This window comes from Oncorhynchus gorbuscha, linkage group LG13, assembly GCF_021184085.1.
Source record: "Oncorhynchus gorbuscha isolate QuinsamMale2020 ecotype Even-year linkage group LG13, OgorEven_v1.0, whole genome shotgun sequence".
Taxonomy (NCBI): Eukaryota; Metazoa; Chordata; class Actinopteri; order Salmoniformes; family Salmonidae; genus Oncorhynchus; species Oncorhynchus gorbuscha.
Genome location: NC_060185.1, coordinates 64818240 through 64835861, shown reverse-complemented (window position 1 = coordinate 64835861; position 17622 = coordinate 64818240). Strand labels below are relative to the sequence as shown.

The 17622-nt window shown below is 42.6% G+C and overlaps 2 protein-coding genes across 2 annotated transcripts in view; one reads left to right on the top strand and one right to left on the bottom strand.

Moving 5' to 3' along the window:
* The first annotated feature begins 1238 nt into the window (after nt 1-1238).
* nox1 (NADPH oxidase 1) lies at nt 1239-8375 on the top strand. Its single transcript, XM_046293501.1, is given in 14 exon segments — nt 1239-1878; nt 3254-3331; nt 3571-3681; nt 3928-4012; nt 4987-5132; nt 5334-5515; nt 5914-6040; nt 6146-6174; nt 6176-6236; nt 6506-6588; nt 6861-6884; nt 6886-6973; nt 7083-7207; nt 7537-8375. Coding segments are annotated over 14 exon segments (1467 nt in total). The 5' UTR covers nt 1239-1692; the 3' UTR covers nt 7679-8375.
* The window catches only part of cstf2 (cleavage stimulation factor, 3' pre-RNA, subunit 2), a 22669-nt gene continuing 13268 nt past the window's right edge, over nt 8222-17622 (bottom strand). Inside the window, 5 exon segments of the mRNA XM_046295353.1 lie at nt 8222-9038; nt 13802-13876; nt 13957-14081; nt 14269-14606; nt 14728-14827. Of these exon segments, the coding sequence (XP_046151309.1) occupies nt 8916-9038; nt 13802-13876; nt 13957-14081; nt 14269-14606; nt 14728-14827 (761 nt within the window). The 3' untranslated portion in view covers nt 8222-8915.

Here is a 17622-nt window from a genome sequence, read left to right as displayed (position 1 = left end):
AAAAACAGGTTTTTTGAAATGTTAGCAAATCCATTAAAGAAATCACTGAAATAACATTGCCGTAAGTATTCAGACCCTTTTGTTGAAGCACCTTTGGCAGCGATTACAGCCTTGAGTCTTCTTGGGTATGATGCTACAAGCTTGGCACACCTGTATTTGGGGGGTTTCTCCCATTCTTCTCTGCAGATCCTCTCAAGCTCTGTCAGGTTGCATCGGGAGTGTTGCTGCACAGCAATTTTCAGGTCTCTCCAGAGATGTTCGATCGGGTTCAAGTCTGGGCTTTGGCTGGGCCACTCGGAGACTTGTCCCAAAGCCACTCCTGTGTCGTCTTGGCTGTGTACTTAGGGTCATTGTCCTGTTGAAAGGTTAATATTGACCCCAGTATGAGGTCCTGAGTGCTCTGCAGCAGGTTTTCATCAAGGATCTCTCTGTACTTTGCTCTGTTCATCTTTGCCTCGATCCTGACTTGTCTCCCAGTCCCTGCCGCAGAAAAACATCCCCACAACATGATGCTTCCACCACCATGTTTCACCGTAGGGATGGTGGAAGGTTTCCTCGACGTGACGCTTGGCATTCAGGCCAAAGAGTTCAATCATGGTTTCATTAGACCAGAGAATCTTGTTTCTCATGAGAGTCCTTTAGGGGCCTTTTGGCAAACTCCAAGCGGGTTATTGTGCATTTTATTGAGGAGTGGCTTCCGTCTGGCCACTATATCATAAAGGCCTGATTGGTAGATTGCTGCAAAGACAGTTGTCCTTCTGTTAGGTTCTCCCATCTCCAAAGAGGAACTCTGAGCTCTGTCAGTGTGATCATCGGGTTCTTTGTCACCTCCTTGACCAAGACCCTTCTCCCCTGATTGCTCAGTTTGGTTGGGTGGCCAGCTCTAGGAAGAGTCTTGGTGGTTCCAAACTTCCTCCATTTAAGAATGATGGAGGCCACTGTGTTCTTGGGGACCTTCGACGCTGCATAAATGTTCTGGTACCCTTCCCCAGATCTGTGCCTCGACACAATCCTGTCTCGGAGCTCTATGGACAATTCCTTCAACCTCATGTTTTGGTTTTTGATCAAACTTGCACTGTCAACTGTGAGACCTCATATAGACAGGATGTGTACCTTTCCAAATCATGTCTAATCAATTTAATTTACCACAGGTAGAATCCAATCAAATTGTAAAAACATCTCAAGGACGATCAATGGAAACAGGATGCACTGAAGCTCAATTTCGAATATCATAGCAAAGGGTATGAATACTTATATAAATAAGGTATTTCTGATGTTTTTTTAATACATTTGCAAAACATATATAAAAACCTGTTTTCACTTTGTCATTTTGGGGTATTGTGTGTAAATTGATGAGGGGGAATAAAATACAATTTTCGAATAACGCTGTAAAGTAACAATGTGGAAAAAGTCAAGGAGTCTGAATACTTTCCGAATGCACTTTAGATCCATGGGAAAGTAACTTGGGATGTTCTATAGGTGCAGGCATGGATAGACATGATCAGGTGGTGGTTTACCCGAATATGGCTCAAAATTGTCTAAGGAAAAAGGCCTCTCCTCAATTCCTCTGCTTGGAGCCCAAGAGCCAACCATAGTCGATCCCCCAAAAAATCTTCCTCATTCCAAAGGCGTGGGAAATGGGATTCTGACACGCTCTCAACAAAAATAAATGATTACATCCTCCCTGGGGAAATGCAATTTGATGGACTGTATTTCCTTGGCATAACTTTGACTACTGACCTGAAATGGGTGGGGTTTGAACAGGTGCACTGTATAAAAACGACTGGTAACGGCTTAAAGACCAGTAGTGGTGGATGGCAAAAGTCATTCAAAATGGGCAACTGGATCATTAATCATGGACTGACATACTTCATACTGGTGAGAATGACGTATTACCTTAATCATATTGGATAATGTAGGCTATAGTCAATGTATCATTTGAGTGAATGCGATACATGTATTTGGGCTTTTAAGGACAGCCAAAGCGCATTTGAGTGATGCCCCAGATGCGTAATATGTCTCCAAATGCGCCAAATAGGATAACTTGGTTAGCTTTACTGAAACCCCAAAAGGTCGTGTCTATACTTGACACTTGCATGCGACTTATGCTACCAGAATATGAAGATTGCGTTGAAAAGACGGGTCTATTCGCTTCGTGGTCTGATATTGTACAGATCTGGCTGACCACTTCACGAGGTGGTCAGGGATGTGTGCGCATTTCTCCTTAGTCTGAACGCAATCAAGCTACCAAAAGGGCATACATTGGGCGAGCTCATCACCTATCCTCCCCCAAGGCTCCAGAAAACTTGCGTTTTGGACCGAGAGGCAGCTTTTTATTATTAAATTGGAGGAAAAACGTTCCTAGCGTGTGAAGGCACGTGTCTACTGGCCTCATACACGCTAGCATATGTTTGGTTTGGCTAGAGTTACGCTAACCCGTTTGAAATCGCGTTAGCGTTGCTTGCTGGCTAGCTACAGAGGTAGTTACTGCCACCAGTTGTTGTGTTGTCGTATTTAGCCTATTCCACTGTTCGTAGAACGCATAGTCATTTGAAAATAGCGCGGGAATCCGGACACACACTGGACAGGGTAGACATAATTTAAAATGTAGTGTCCGTGCATGACTCGTTCGGGAATTCCATGATCACCCTTACAAAAAAAGATTACCGTTTTTAAACTGTAGTCGACTGTGGTATTTCGGACGCAGTAATTGCAGCGGTCTAAAAGCACTGCATCTCAGTGCAAGAGGCGTCACTGTAGTCCCTGATTCGAATCCAGGCTGCATCACATCCGGCCGTGATTGGGAGTCCCATAGTGCGGCGCACAATTAGCCCAGAGTCATCCGGGGTAGGCCGTCATTGTAAATAAGAATTTGTTCTTAACTGACTTCCCTAGTTAAATAAAGGTAAAATAAATACATTGCAGAATAACTGAAATGTAACTGCAGTTACTCTGCAAAATTACTGTAGTAAAAAAAAAGTGTTATTTTGGACGCAGTATTTGGAACATACTGCAGTTAGACTGCACCTTTTCTCCAGTTGTACTGCAGTTATACTGCACTCTGACTGCATTCTTTTTTTGTAAAGGCAGAACTATGATCAGAATACTAAAGCTGCATGAACTGTCAAGTCTAGACAACGGCAAGATATGTTATTTTGAGAGGAATGCATGTTATTTTTAAGAGTAATACATAGAAGACTACAATATTCCCAATCCTGCTGTTTTGGTCATATTTTCCTGGCTGGATTTACAGGTGGTCTGGATGGCCATCAACATATTCATTTTCGTCTGGTTCTACTTCTTGTACGACTTGGGGGATCGGTTTTTAGGGGTGAGTCTTACCATAATATTTAGGCCTTGGGTAGTATAAACATAGTATACCGTAAATGCTCAATTAATAATGCATTCCTATGATTTAAATAGGACAAGTATGAAGTATCCGACTTTGGCCTGTTGAATTTGTTTCTATTGAGTAGTGTACACCATTCCTTATGATAGGACAGATGTCACAGAGGGTATGTATAGGATAACACACTGCAGAGGTTGACATGGGTGTCCTTGGGCTTTCAGTCTGCATTGGCCTGGGCCAGAGCCCCTGCAGCCGTCCTCAACTTCAACTGCCTGCTGATTCTGCTGCCTGTGTTTCGGAACCTGCTGTCTCTTGTCCGCGGCTCCTTCGTGGTAGAACTCATCCTCAGGGTTTAGCCAAGGGGTCATGCAATTATTGTCTCATTTGTCATCACAGCATCTTGTAGCAAACATTCCTCTGTACATTACTGTATACTTATATTGTCTGATGATAACTATAACGGAACGGACTTGTATGATTGAAGTGCTTTGCCAATATATTAAAGGTCCGTGGCTTTTAATTGACTTTCATTGTCATCCTCCTAATTTGTCTTGAACTTCCTTGTGTTGCTGTTTCAGTGCTGTGGGCGAACTATGAGGAAACAGCTGGACAAAAATATCATTTTCCACAAGCTGGTGGCCTACATGATTGGCCTGATGCCAGGTATGCGACGCTTGCTTCCTGGTCAGATAACCAGCGGAAAACCCTAACCTGAAGCCTTTACTTTCTCATGCACTGATAAGTAATCTACTCGTAAACAAAGTTCGATTTTAGGTGACAATGGGGATGAAACGTTTAAGATTTATTTGAAATTGTTACCAGTGTTATTTGGTCAACACAAAATATGACACTTTCTTATTGTGGCAAAGGCACAATTAAGGTCAAGGGGTGAAAAAGACCAGGAGACTGAAGCTGGAAATGGACTTACTAGGGTTGTTGGATGAGGAGATCCTGACCTCGGGGAGAATAAAGGCCTTACAAAGTATTTCTCAACAAGAACCGAGTAAACAGATCTGTCACATTCGATAGAACATTTGAACATTCATCCAGTATCTTTTGATATCGCCTGATGGAGTATTCAGGCTATGTTGAAGATGTCATTGAAAACCTCAGCTTCGGTTTAAATACCAGTACATGGTTCAACATAGATTGAAATGCTCGAGGAATGGAGAACGACATTCAGACACTGCTTCTTTCATGTTATTATCCCTGTGCCGTTATCCCCGTGCCGTTATCCCCGTGCCGTTATCCCCGTGCCATTATCCCTGTGCCGTTATCCCTGTGCCATACCAGTACATGGTTCAAAGTAGATTAAACTATTTCAACATAGATCGTGCCATTTTCTTTGTGCCAATTTCTACACTTTTCTATTCTTAAATAATAGTGTTTCTATAGAATGGAGTAGTGGTATCCAATCAAGGCAGTGACTCCGATCCAAAGTTCAACTCATTTACCTGCGCTGCCCTGACTGGATGTCAAATTTGGGGGTGGTTTATTCAGATCCCCATTAGATTTTGCCAAAGCAGCAGCTATTCTTCCTGGGGTGGAATGATCCTGTTGAACACATAGGAATCTCGAGTCTATTCCTAATGCTAAATTAAACTTTAACCTGTCTATTTCCTCTTGTTTTGTGGCAGCGGTTCACATCATTGCCCATTTGCTGAACGTGGAGTGGTACTACAACAGCTGGCATGGAGAGTATGATGCCCTCAGCATGGCCCTGTCCAGACTTAACGACTCGGGCAACACCACCTACCTGAACCCAATCTGCTCTACAACCACTGTAGCCATTGGAGTTTTAATCACTTGTTCAGTACTGTATTATAATTCTTTGTATGTTATTGTAATTAGGGCACCAAGTTTGTCCTAGTCAGGTCTGGTATACCAAACAAACTCATGGCACAAGTCCTTGTAGAAGTTTTATATAGGCCTAGAAGTCATGTGAATGACTTGGGTGCATTCTGATTGGCTCCTTCTGCCTCAGACTCCGAACCTCCTGGTGTTCACCACCATCGCTGGGATCATGGGCGTAATCATCACGCTGGCACTCATCCTTATGATCACTTCGTCCATGGAGGTCATCAGGCGCAGCTACTTCGAGGTCTTCTAGTTCACACACCACCTCTTCATTGTCTTCTTTGCTGGGCTGGTCATCCATGGAGCCGGGTAAGGCACTCTCTTTTAAAGCTACAATATCTGACCAAATTCACATAGAAATGGCAGTTAGAAATCGCATTCTCATTGAAAGCAAAGCTAAGAAGCAGTAGATCTGTTCTATATGCACTATTTCTATGTTTCCTGTTTTTAAGTTTAGTTTTTGGTTTAGTACACCAGCTTCAAACAGCTGACAATACAATGTTTTTTGTTATGGAAAAGGTATTTCACAGAGGTTTAGATGGTGCAATGATTCTCTACACTATACTTGCTAGTTTTGTCACATAAACAGAAATTATGCGAACTACTGTATACCAGGAAATGGTGGAGTGATTTCTGCATAGTGCACCTTTAAGAGTAAAGGTTTGTTTTGGATTAGAAGTCAATGGTTATGTCCATTGTCCCTACAGACTCATAGTTCGAGGTCAAACAAACGTCAATCCACCATATAATATCACCTTCTGTAAAGATCATATAGAAGACTGGGGGAAGAAAAAGATGTGTCCCGTCCCTCAGTTTGCAGGGGGGTTCCCACAGGTAAGAGGTTCCTCTATGACACGTAATAATATCACCTACAATCAAAAATAACTTAAAGAGAATCGTCTTAGATACAGTATGTCCTGTGTTCCCATGTCCTTATAGACCTGGATGTGGGTGATCGGTCCCATGGTCCCTTGTGTGTGAGACCTTGCTGCGCTTCATCCGCTACATTCAGGCTGTCAAATACAGAAAGGTAAGTGTGCACTGCAGCAACTACTAACTAATGTAGCAGCAAGCTCCTCATCTTTGTTGATGGGGAGGATAAGGGGCATCAATGCATGTTTTCTGTGAAAGGTCCAAGTTACATGCACAGATTAAGTTGGAAACCATTCCTGAATGCATAGGAATTCATTAGGTTTAGCTGGTCAAATATTTCTGCCCTCCTATCCTGTTTGTGATGGCTTGACCTTTGACCTGTCCCTCAGAATGGGTGTGGATGGACCCTTTGATACGGCCAGTTAGGATGTGTTTGACTACAAAGTCGCCATGCTGGTTGGCGCTGGAATCGCAGTCACCCCCTTCGCCTCCATCCTCAAGTCCATCTGGTACAAATTCAAGGACTCCAACCCCAAGCTACGCACCAGAAAGGTAGGGAACATATTGATACTCTCTGGCTTTCCATTGAAGCTACTAACCAGACACCTTTAGTCCTGCATACCAGTCTAATTCCATGATGCACCTGAATGTCTCTGTGAACATTAGTATTTTTCATGGACTTTTGCCAGCATAGCATGTTATAGCTTCGGTATTGAATTGTTTGAAATCACATCCTCATATTTACTTCCTGGTTGCGGATCTACTTCTATTGGCTGTGCAGGGAGACGCATGCATTCGAGTGGTTTGCAGGTGCTGGAGAGGGAGATGGAGGAGAGAGGCATGGGAGACTTCCTCACCTACAAACTCTACCTCACTGGATGGGATCAGAGCCATGTATGTGAGGCAGCATACATACATACACCGACAATCTGAATGACCATATTCCACTGTGAGACATGCAATAGTTGTGGTAGCGTCTGTTCACTATCTTTCTTCCCCATAGGCAACTCATGTGATGGTTCATGCGGATGCGGACACGGATGTGGTCACTGGTCTGAAGCAGAAAACCAACTACGGCAGGCCGAACTGGGATAAGGAGTTTGAACAAGTGTGCCAAGAGAATCCGACGTACGTTCGTTTACAACACGTCTTGACATGACAATATTCCCTTATAAATCAGTTCTGGACAGTAGTAAAAGCTGCCATGTGTAACTTTTTGGGGCGACTCTACCAAATTCACAAGTCTAAGAAGCTGTACATCTGTTCTATGGGCGCTATTTCTTTGCTTCCCATTCTTATGTGCACAAAATGAGAGAAATAAACTTTTTAAAATTTTAGCGACCAAGAAATGGCAGAGCAATTTCTGCATCTTTAAAAACAGGGGTATTACATATAGCTTGGACTGTACCCTTCATTGACTAAACTACTATATATGTCTCTCTTATCAATGTCTACAGGTCAGTGGTGGGCACATTCTTGTGTGGCCCTGTGGTCTTAGCTACCGTCTTGTCAAAGAAATGTGTCAAATAAACAGACGTCGATCCCTGAAAGACCAAATTCTACTTCAACAAGGAGACTTCTGAGCAAAACAATGTCTAATTTGCCCACCAACCAAAGCTGGCTCTTTGGTCTTCCAAAATGTTTGCAAATAGTTGTTTTTAAAACTATTAATCTGGGAGCTTCTTGAGTGGTGCAGCGGTACTTCCTTGTTCCATCGCACTCTAGCGACTCCTTGTGGTGGGCCGGGCGCCTGCAAGCTGACTTCGGTCGCCAAGCCCGACAGTGTTTCCTCCTACACATTGTTGCGGCTGACTTCCGGGTTAAGCAAGCAGTGCGACTTGGCAGGGTCATGTTTCGGAGGATGCGTGGCTTTTGACTTTACCTCTCCTGAGTCCGTAGGAGAGTTGCAGCGATGGGACAAGACTATAACCAAATGGATATCAAGAAATTGAGGGGGGGGAATATTTTTTACAAGAATCTGAACATGACAGATGCTGTAGAGTATATCAGCCCTTAATACCTTTTTGGATTCTGCTTCCTCCACAGAAAACTGACAAGCCTTGCACATTTAGCCAAATGTGCACAAAATTAGAGAAATAAGCTTTTTGTGCATATGAAACATTTCAACTCAAACATGCAACCAACACTTTAAATGTTTTATTCAGTGTAGAATAAACAATCAACAATGGCTCTTCAATCTGAACATGACACTGAGGCCTTTGAGTGTCACGCTTTCAAGGTGTAGCTACAGAGAAGGAAATGATAGCAATATTTTTACAAAAGCCCTATTGTATATCCATTTCCTTGTAAACGATACAGGTGCACTTAAGTGTTAAATGAGGGCGAGGCATTGCCAGTCAAAGCTACATAATCTGTTCTAGAACAAATGAGTCACAATCCTATGAAGCATGTATACACATGTACTTTCCTCACATTTACAAAATAATTCCAAGGACTCTTCTACTCAGTGTACCCCCTCAACCTACACAATTGTTTCACTTCATTTGTATGTCCTTTTTCTTGTGAGAAAATAGTTTATTTTAATCTACAATGACACTTTAAATCCTCTCCTGTACATACCAACATCCATTCTGAATAAAATACAGTACTAAAATTGTTCTCGTCTTATTGATAGACAATATAAAAACCCATAACATCCGGCAATACTTCTGTTGAAGTGTTGCCATTTGAAAATGAACTGACATTCTTCAAATCACAAGCACTCCCTTCAATCTTCCATTAAAAAAAGACAATATAATACAAAACAATCTACAAAATGTTTGAAATTAGGATGAGGTGACGTCGACATTATAGGGGACAGAGAGTTGGTTGTTCTTTAGGGCGCCCCGGCAGTCTTCTGGATCTGCTCTTTGAGGATGAGGATGCTCTGTCTCTGCTCTGGGGGCAGCATGGCAATCTGTTCTGGGGTCAGCTGCAGCACCTGCATGATCAAGGCGGCCTGGAAAACAATAGACAAACTGGTGAACCACACTGCTCTCAGATCAGATATTGACAGGCAGGCAGTAATGTTAAAACCAAAATACTTTCAAAAGCACAGCTTGGATACAGAAGGAAAGTCAGATCTTTCAAAATAGTTTACACAGAACACGTTCAAAATTTTCCATTGAATAACTACATCATGTATTTGTAAGTCGCTCTGGATAAGAGCGTCTGCTAAATGACTTAAATGTAAATGTATTCCATTGGTCGTTATTACATTGAAATAAATGGCTTTTCATTGAGAGCTAATGCATTGGTTATTTTGTTGCCCTGACTCGTTACTCTTCAGGTAGCCAAAGAAAGCACCGAGCCCCAAGTTGTCTCCACAAACCCAAGTGCTTGAGATGTCATCCTCTTCTCACCCAATTCCTCAATAACTTCCTCCCAGACTGCTGACAGGTTAGGACAGACATAGACCTTTCATTTAAAAGTTGGGGTTTAAGCTTCTTGTCATTGAGCATCTTTTTTATTTAACCAGGTAGGCCAGTTAAAAACAAGTTCTCAATTACATCTGCGACCTGGCCAAGATATAGCAAAGCAACAGAGTTACACAAACGTTCAGTCAATAACACAATAGAACAATCAATGTACAGTGTGTGCAAATGTAGAAGAGTAGGGAGGTAATAAATAGGCCAGAGGCAAAATAATTACAATTTAGCATTAACACTGGAGTGATAGATGTGCAAGTAGAGATACTGGGGTGCAAAAGAGCAAGACGGTAAGTAATAATATGGGGATGAGGTAGTTGGGTGTGCCATTTAGATTGGCTGTGTACAGGTACAGTGATCGGTAAGTTGCTCTGACAGCTGATGCTTAAAGTTAGAGAGGAGAGAAGACTCCAGCTTCAGTGATTTTTGCAATTCATTCCAGTCATTGGCAGCAGAAAACTGGAAGGAAAGGCGGCCAAAGGAAGTGTTGGCTTTGGGGATGACCAGTGAAATATACCTGCTGGAGCGCATGCTACGGGTGGGTGTTGCTATGGTAACCAGTGAGCTGAGATAATGCGGGGCTTTACCTAGCAAAGACTTAGATGACCTGGAGCTACTGAGTTTGGTGACGAATATGTTGTGAGGGCCAGCCAACGAGAGCATACAGGTCGCAGTGGTGGGTAGTATATGGGGCTTTGGTGACAAAACTGATGGCATTGTGATAGACTACATCCAATTTGCTGAGTAGAGTGTAAATGACGTCGCCGAAGTCAAGGATTGGTAGGATAGTCAGTTTTACAAGGGTATATATTTGGCAGCATGAGTGAAGTAGGCTTTGTTGCGAAATAGGAAGCCGATTCTAGATTTAATTTTGGATTGGAGATGCTTATAGTGATTCTGGAAGGAGAGTTTACAGTCTAGCCAGACACCTAGGTATTTGTAGTTATCCACATATTCTAGGTCAGAATCGTCCAGAGTAGTGATGCTAGTCGGGCAGGAGGGTGCGGGCGGCAAATCGGTCGAAGAGCATGCACTTATTTTTACTAGCATTTAAAAGCTGTTGGAGGCCACAGAAGGAGTGTTGTTGTATGGCATTGAAGCTCATTTGGAGGTTTGGTAGCAGTGTCCAAAGAAGGGCCAGAAGTACACAGAATGGTGTCATCTGCGTAGAAATGAGTCAGAGAATCACCAGCAGCAAGAGTGACATCATTGATATATACAGAGAAAAAAAAGTCGTCCCGAGGTTTGAACCCAGTGGAACCCCCATAGAGACTGCCAGAGGTCCGGACAACAGGCCCTCCGATTTGACACACTGAATTATCTGAGAAGTAGTTGGTGAACCAGGCGAGGCAGTCGTTTGAGAAGCCAAGGCTATTGAGTCTGCCAATAAGTATGTGATGATTGACAGAGTCGAAAGCCTTGGCCAGGTCGATGAAGACAGCTGCACAGTACAGTGTCTTCAGAAAGTATTCACACCCCTTGACTTTCACATTTTGTTGCGTTACAGCCGGAATTTAAAATTGTGATTTGTCACTGGCCTACACACAACAACCCATTATGTCAAAATGGAATTGTGTTTTTTACAAATCAATAAAAGTGGAAAAGCTGAAATGTCTTGAGGCAATAAGTATTCAAACCTTTTGTTATGGCAAGCCTAAATAAGTTCAAGAGTACAAATATGCTTTACAAGTCACATAATAAGTTGCATGGACTTTGAATACAAGAGTGTTTAAACATTATTTTTGAATGGCTACCTCATGTCTGTACCCCACACATAATTTTAAAGGTCCCTCAGCTCGAGCAGTAAATTTCAAACAGATTGAACCGCAAAGAATGGAGGTTTTCCAATGCCTCGCAAAGGGCACCTATTTGTAGATGGGTAAAAAAAAGAAAGAAAAAAGACATTGAATATCCCTTTGAGCATGGTGAAGTTATTACACTTTGGATGGTGTATCAATACACAGTCACTGCAAAGATACAGGCGTCCTTACTAACTCATTTGCCGGAGAGGAAGAAAACCGCTCGGGGACTTCACCATGAGGCCAATGGTGACTTTAAAACAGTTACAGAGTTGAATGGTTGTGATAGGAGAAAACTGAGGATGTTACAGCCTTATTCTAAAATGGATTAAATTGTTTTCCCCCATAATGACAAAGCAAAAACAGGTTTAGAAATGTTTGTGAATGTATTAAAAATAAACTGAAATGTCACATTTACATAAGTATTTAGACCCTTAAAAATAAGTACTTTGTTGAAGCACCTTTGGCAGCATCGATCGAGTCTTCTTGGGTATGACGCTACAAGCTTGGCACACCTGTATTTTTGGGAGTTTCTCCCATTCTTCTCTGCAGATCCTCTCAAGCGCTGTCAGGTTGGATGGAGAGTGTTGCTGCACAGCCATTTTCAGGTCTTTCCAGATATGATTGATCGGGTTCTAGTCCGAGCTCTGGCTGGGCCACTCAAGGACATTCAGAGACTTGCCCCGAAGCCAGTCCTGAGTTGTCTTGGCTGTGTGCCTAGGGTGGTTGTCCTGTTGGAAGGTGAACCTTCACCCCAGTCGGAGGTCCTGAGCGCTCTGGAGCAGGTTGTCATCAAGGATCTCTGTACTTCATCTTTGCCTCGATCCTGACTAGTCTCCCAGTCCCTGCTGATGAAAAACATCCCCACAACCATGCTTCACCGTAGGGAAGTGCTGCAGGGATGGTTATCCTTCTGGAAGGTTCTCCCATCTCTACAGAGGAACTCGGTCAGCGTGACCATCGGGTTCTTGGTCACCTTCCTGACCAATGCCTTTCTCTCCTGATTGCTCAGCTTGGCCAGGCGGCCAGCTCTAGGAAGAGTCGTGGTGGTTCCAAACTTCTTCCATTTAAGAATGATGGAGGCCACTGTGTTCTTGGGAACCTTCAATGCAGCGGACATTTTTTGGTACCCTTGCCCAGATCTGTGCCTTGACACAATCTTGTCTCGGAGCTCCGGGGACAATTCCTTCAACCTCATGTTTTGGTTTTTGCTCTGACTTGCACCGTCAACTGTGAGACCTCATATAGACAGGTGTGTGCCTTCCCAAATCATGTCCAATCAAGTTGTAGAAACATCTCAAGAATGAGCAATGGAAACCAAGATGCACCGGAGCGCAATTTCAAGTCTCATAGCAAAGGGTCTGAATGGTTATGTAAATAAGGCATCGGTTTAAATTTGTATAAATTTGCAGACATTTCTAAAAACCTGTTTTCACTTTGTCATTATGGGGTTGTGTGTAGATTTCTGAGGACTTCTATCCCCTTTAGAATAAGGCTGTCTGAATACTTTCCAAAGGTTATGTATGCCACAATACTAACCTGCTGAATAGAGTGAAAAGGAAGCAAGCCTGTACAGAATAACATTTTCCTAAACATGCATTCTGTTTGAACAAGGCACAAAAGTAATACTGCAAAAAATGTTGCAAAGCAATTAACCTTTTGTCCTGAATACAAAGTGTTATGTTTGTGGCAAATCCAATACAACATGACCGAGTACAATTCTCCATACTTTCAAGCATAGTGGTGGCAGCATCATGTTAAGGACATGATTGTAATCGTTAAGGACTTGGGAGCTTTATAGGATAAAACAAAGACAGAATAGAATTTTGCCTGTGCTTATCTCCAGAGGAACTCCCGGTTCAGTCTGCTTTCCAACAGACACTAGATGACAAACGTACCTTTCAGAAGGACAAAAACCTAAAGTACAGGGCCAAATCTACACTGGAGTTGCTTACCAAGAAGACCTTGAAGGTTCCTGAGTGGCAGTTTTAAAGCGACATAAAAATCTATGGCAAGACCTGAAAACGATTGTTTAGCAATGATCAACAACCAATTTGACAGAGCTTGAAGGATTTTGAAAATAAGAAAATGGGCAAATGTTGCACAATCCAGGTGTGCAAAGCTCTTCGAGACGTACAGTTGCAATCGTTGCCAAAGGTTATTCTAACATGCATTGACTCAGGGGGTTGAATACTTATGTAATCAAGACAGTGACTTTTTTATACAAATGTTTGAATTTGTCTTCCACTTTGACATTAGGGTATTTTGTGCAGATCATTGACCAAAATAAATCAATTAAATAGATTTCAATCACACTTTAACACAACAAAATGTGAAAAAAGTCAATAGATGTGAATACTTTCTGAAGGCACTTGATGCTCTAGTTTCTCAAGACAGCCAACACTAATCTGAGCCAATATCTTCTAGTACTAGCCAGGCATTTTAAGGTGAAACTGAAAGTTAATCGTGACACAATGGTGACATGACAAACCCACCTTCTCATGGTCCTGTGAGGTCACCTGGCTTTGCCCTGGGCTGAAGCTACCTCCAGACTGTGGTAAACCAGGACCCTGAAAAAAAAAGTTATTAGAACTGTTTTCATTGACAAGAAGACCTAATGTTGAAGACATTTGCTGTAGGTAGGCAGTACCGGTCTGGCAGTTGGAGGGGCATTAGGATTCATGGAGTGAGGGGGGGGGCCCTGCATTCCTTGGGCCATGGGAACCCTCTGGCCTGACACTGGTCCACGGGTGTCCACCGCTCTGGGGTCACGACCTTTAAGAAACAACAGCCATTCCTCACGTGATTACTCATTACAGATCTGATCGAACTAGTCTAAGCACAGGAGCTTTTCCACCTGTTTTCCACACAATTCTAAATTATGGCAATAATGCTTCTTATAAAATGTCTGCTAATAAAATAAACTTAATTGGACTTGATGTTAATACTGTGATGTGGTTACCTCTCGTCTCCATGGGGGGTCCCCTGGGCTCCATCATGGGTGGTCCCCGGGGCTCTCCCATCATGCCCCTGGGCTCACCCAACGGGGGTCCCCGGGGCTCTCCCATCATGCCCCTGGGTTCACCCATGGGGGGTCCCCGGGGCTCTCCCATCATGCCCCTGGGTTCACCCATGGGGGGTCCCCGGGGCTCTCCCATCATGCCCCTGGGTTCACCCATGGGGGGTCCTCTCATGTCGTGAGGTGGCCTCATGTCCGAAGGAGGCCCGCCAACCATTTGGTTCATGTGCATGGGGGGCCCCTGGTGTGGTGGGGGGGCGCCAATGAAGGCTCCTCCCCGACTGGACACAAAGAGAACAGAATAAGCCAGTCGTTCACAGAAATTGAAAAGGTGCTAGAAGAATGCAATTGATTAACTCAATGACGGTAAAACTACACTAACAACGATGGCTCCTCTTTCACCTGGGTTCGATGACCTCTCCTGTGACTGAGAGCAGGGTTCCTCCTCGGGGGTCGTTGGGGCCGTCGCCAAGCAGGCCTCTGGGGGGGATACCGCCTGGTCCTGAGGGGGGTATACATCAGTCAGCAATAGACATGTCGGAGGGACACCACCTATCACAGAACACAACTACACCGTAATGCATCCAAAGAACTACAGTTCTAATTCTATGGTCATGTCACTCATCAGACCATGGTGATTTAATTTCACAATGACTCCCATAGGTCACACAAAGACACACTAACCACAGCACAGAAATGACACAGCTCACCATCACACCACAGACAGAGGACCGAGGTAAAAACAACAAGGAGTTTTATACAAAATGTTCCGTTTTCAAGTCGTTTGTCTACTTGCGTCTGTCTTGCATTTCTGGTATTGTTGGACCGGACACGTCAATAGAAGAGGCATGTGTTAGCGACGTGAAAAAAGGCCATCGGTGTTAACATAAAATTGCTAAAACAGCATTAGCACAAATCTATTTTGTTGACTACAATAAATGTATTAATCCCATTCCTCGTCATGGAATTTTCTAACAGGTGATTACAATTGAGGTTATTTGTTCATGCGGCCGCCTTTGTAAATCACTCTAATCATTCATCACACTTGTATCTTGGGACTATTGTTCATATTTGCAGTTGCATCACACTCCTCTATGACATGACAGGGTTTTAGGGCAATGTGTATTTTTAGCCTGAAGTAAACACCCACTGCATGACCAGTCAGATTAATAATACATTTCTAAATGACAAAAATGTATTTACTCTAACAGGACATAATTTATGCTCTCATGGTCTAAAAAGAAAATGGGGGAACTTATTCAAGAAAGAGCAAGTGTAATATATTATATAAATAAAGCAAAATGGATGGAATATGGGGGGGAAATGTACCAAATTATTTTTGAATCTTCAACATAGAAATACTACCAAAAACATGTTATTGAAACATGTTAAATGGAGTCACGCATGATACTCTTTTCAAAATATTGTTCAGTGTAAGTAAAGTACGTTAAGAATATGTTTTCATTTCAGTTTCCTCCATCTCCACTAACCGAAGCTAATTGTATGGATTTTTTTCCTATTAACCTCTTGGATTTAGGGGGCGCTATTACATTTTTTGGATGAAAAACGTTCCCGTTTTAAACAAGATATTTTGTCACGAAAAGATGCTCGACTATGCATATAATTGACAGCTTTGGAAAGAAGACTTGGCTTCCAGTTGAAGCTTGCATCCGCTACAAGACCATGGTGCTTGCCTACGGAGCTGTGAGGGGAACGTCACCTCAGTACCTCCAGGCTCTGATCAGGCCCTACACCCAAATAAGGGCACTGAGTTCATCCACCTCTGGCCTGCTCGCCTCCCTACCACTGAGGAAGTACAGTTCCCGCTCAGCCCAGTCAAAACTGTTCGCTGCTCTGGCTCCCCAATGGTGGAACAAACTCCCTCACGACGCCAGGACAGCGGAGTCAATCACCACCTTCCGGAGACACCTGAAACCCCACCTCTTTAAGGAATACCTAGGATAGGATAAAGTAATCCTTCTCACCCCCCCCTTAAAATATGTAGATGCACTATTGTAAAGTGGCTGTTCCACTGGATGTCATAAGGTGAATGCACCAATTTGTAAGTCGCTCTGGATAAGAGCGTCTGCTAAATGACTTAAATGTAAATGTAAGACACTGACGTTTCCAAAACTGCAAAGATATTGTCTGTGAGTGCCACAGAACTGATGTTACAGGCGAAACCCAGATAAAAATCCAACCAGGAAGTGTCACATTTTTTAAAACCGCCTCATGCCAATGACTCCTTATATGGCTGTGAATGAGCTACGAATGAGCTTACGTTTTCCCCAAGGTGTCTACAGCATTGTGACGTGATAAACTTACACAAATGCTTGTCTAGCGTTGGCTGTAACACATATTTTGAAAATGTGAGATGACAGTGTTGTTAACAAAAGGCTAAGCTTGTGTTTGAATATATTTATCTCATTTCATTTGCGATTTTCATGAATAGTTTGTACAGATGAATGTTGTACCTTCAGGCGTTTGGAAATTGCTCCCAAGGATTAACCAGACATGTGGAGGTCTACAATTTATTTTCCTGAAGTCTTGGCTGATTTCTTTTGATTTTCCCATGATGTCAAGCAAAGAGGCACTGATTTTAAAAGTAGACCTTGAAATACATCCACAGGTACACCTCCAATTGACTCATATTATGTCAATTAGCCTATCAGAAGCTTCTAAAGCCATGATATCATTTTCTGGAATTTTCCAAGCCGTTTAAAAGGCACAGTCAACTTAGTGTATGTAAACTTCTGACCCACTGGAATTGTGATAGTGAAATAATCTGTCTGTAAACAATAGTTGGAAGAATTACTTGTGTCATGCACAAAGTAGATGTCCTAACCGACTTGCCAGAACAATAGTTTGTTAACAAGAAATTTGTGGAGTGGTTGAAAAACTAGTTTTTAGTGCATGACCTCAGTGTCAACACGTACATTCTAAGTGATTTCATTGGTCTTTCTCCATTCTTATTGTTTCAGAAAATGTTAAATTCAACCCCAATTTTGTTGTTATTGCATTTTCATACATTTCTTGATTTCATGCACATATTTGAGAATTTCCACACTGCAATGTAGGGCTTCTTGATACGGGAAAACAATCTAAACCTTATTTTGAACCAAATGTTGCAATAGCGATTTGACTTATGATTTAGAGCTAAAAACTTGGGTAAAATGTTGTAATCATGGAAATAGAATGACTATTCTAATTCTATAGTTAGAATATGGTGGGCACTTTGAATAGTGTTGTTTGACATGAAAACGAATGAAAATGCCAGGGAGGAATTAGTGATAGGAA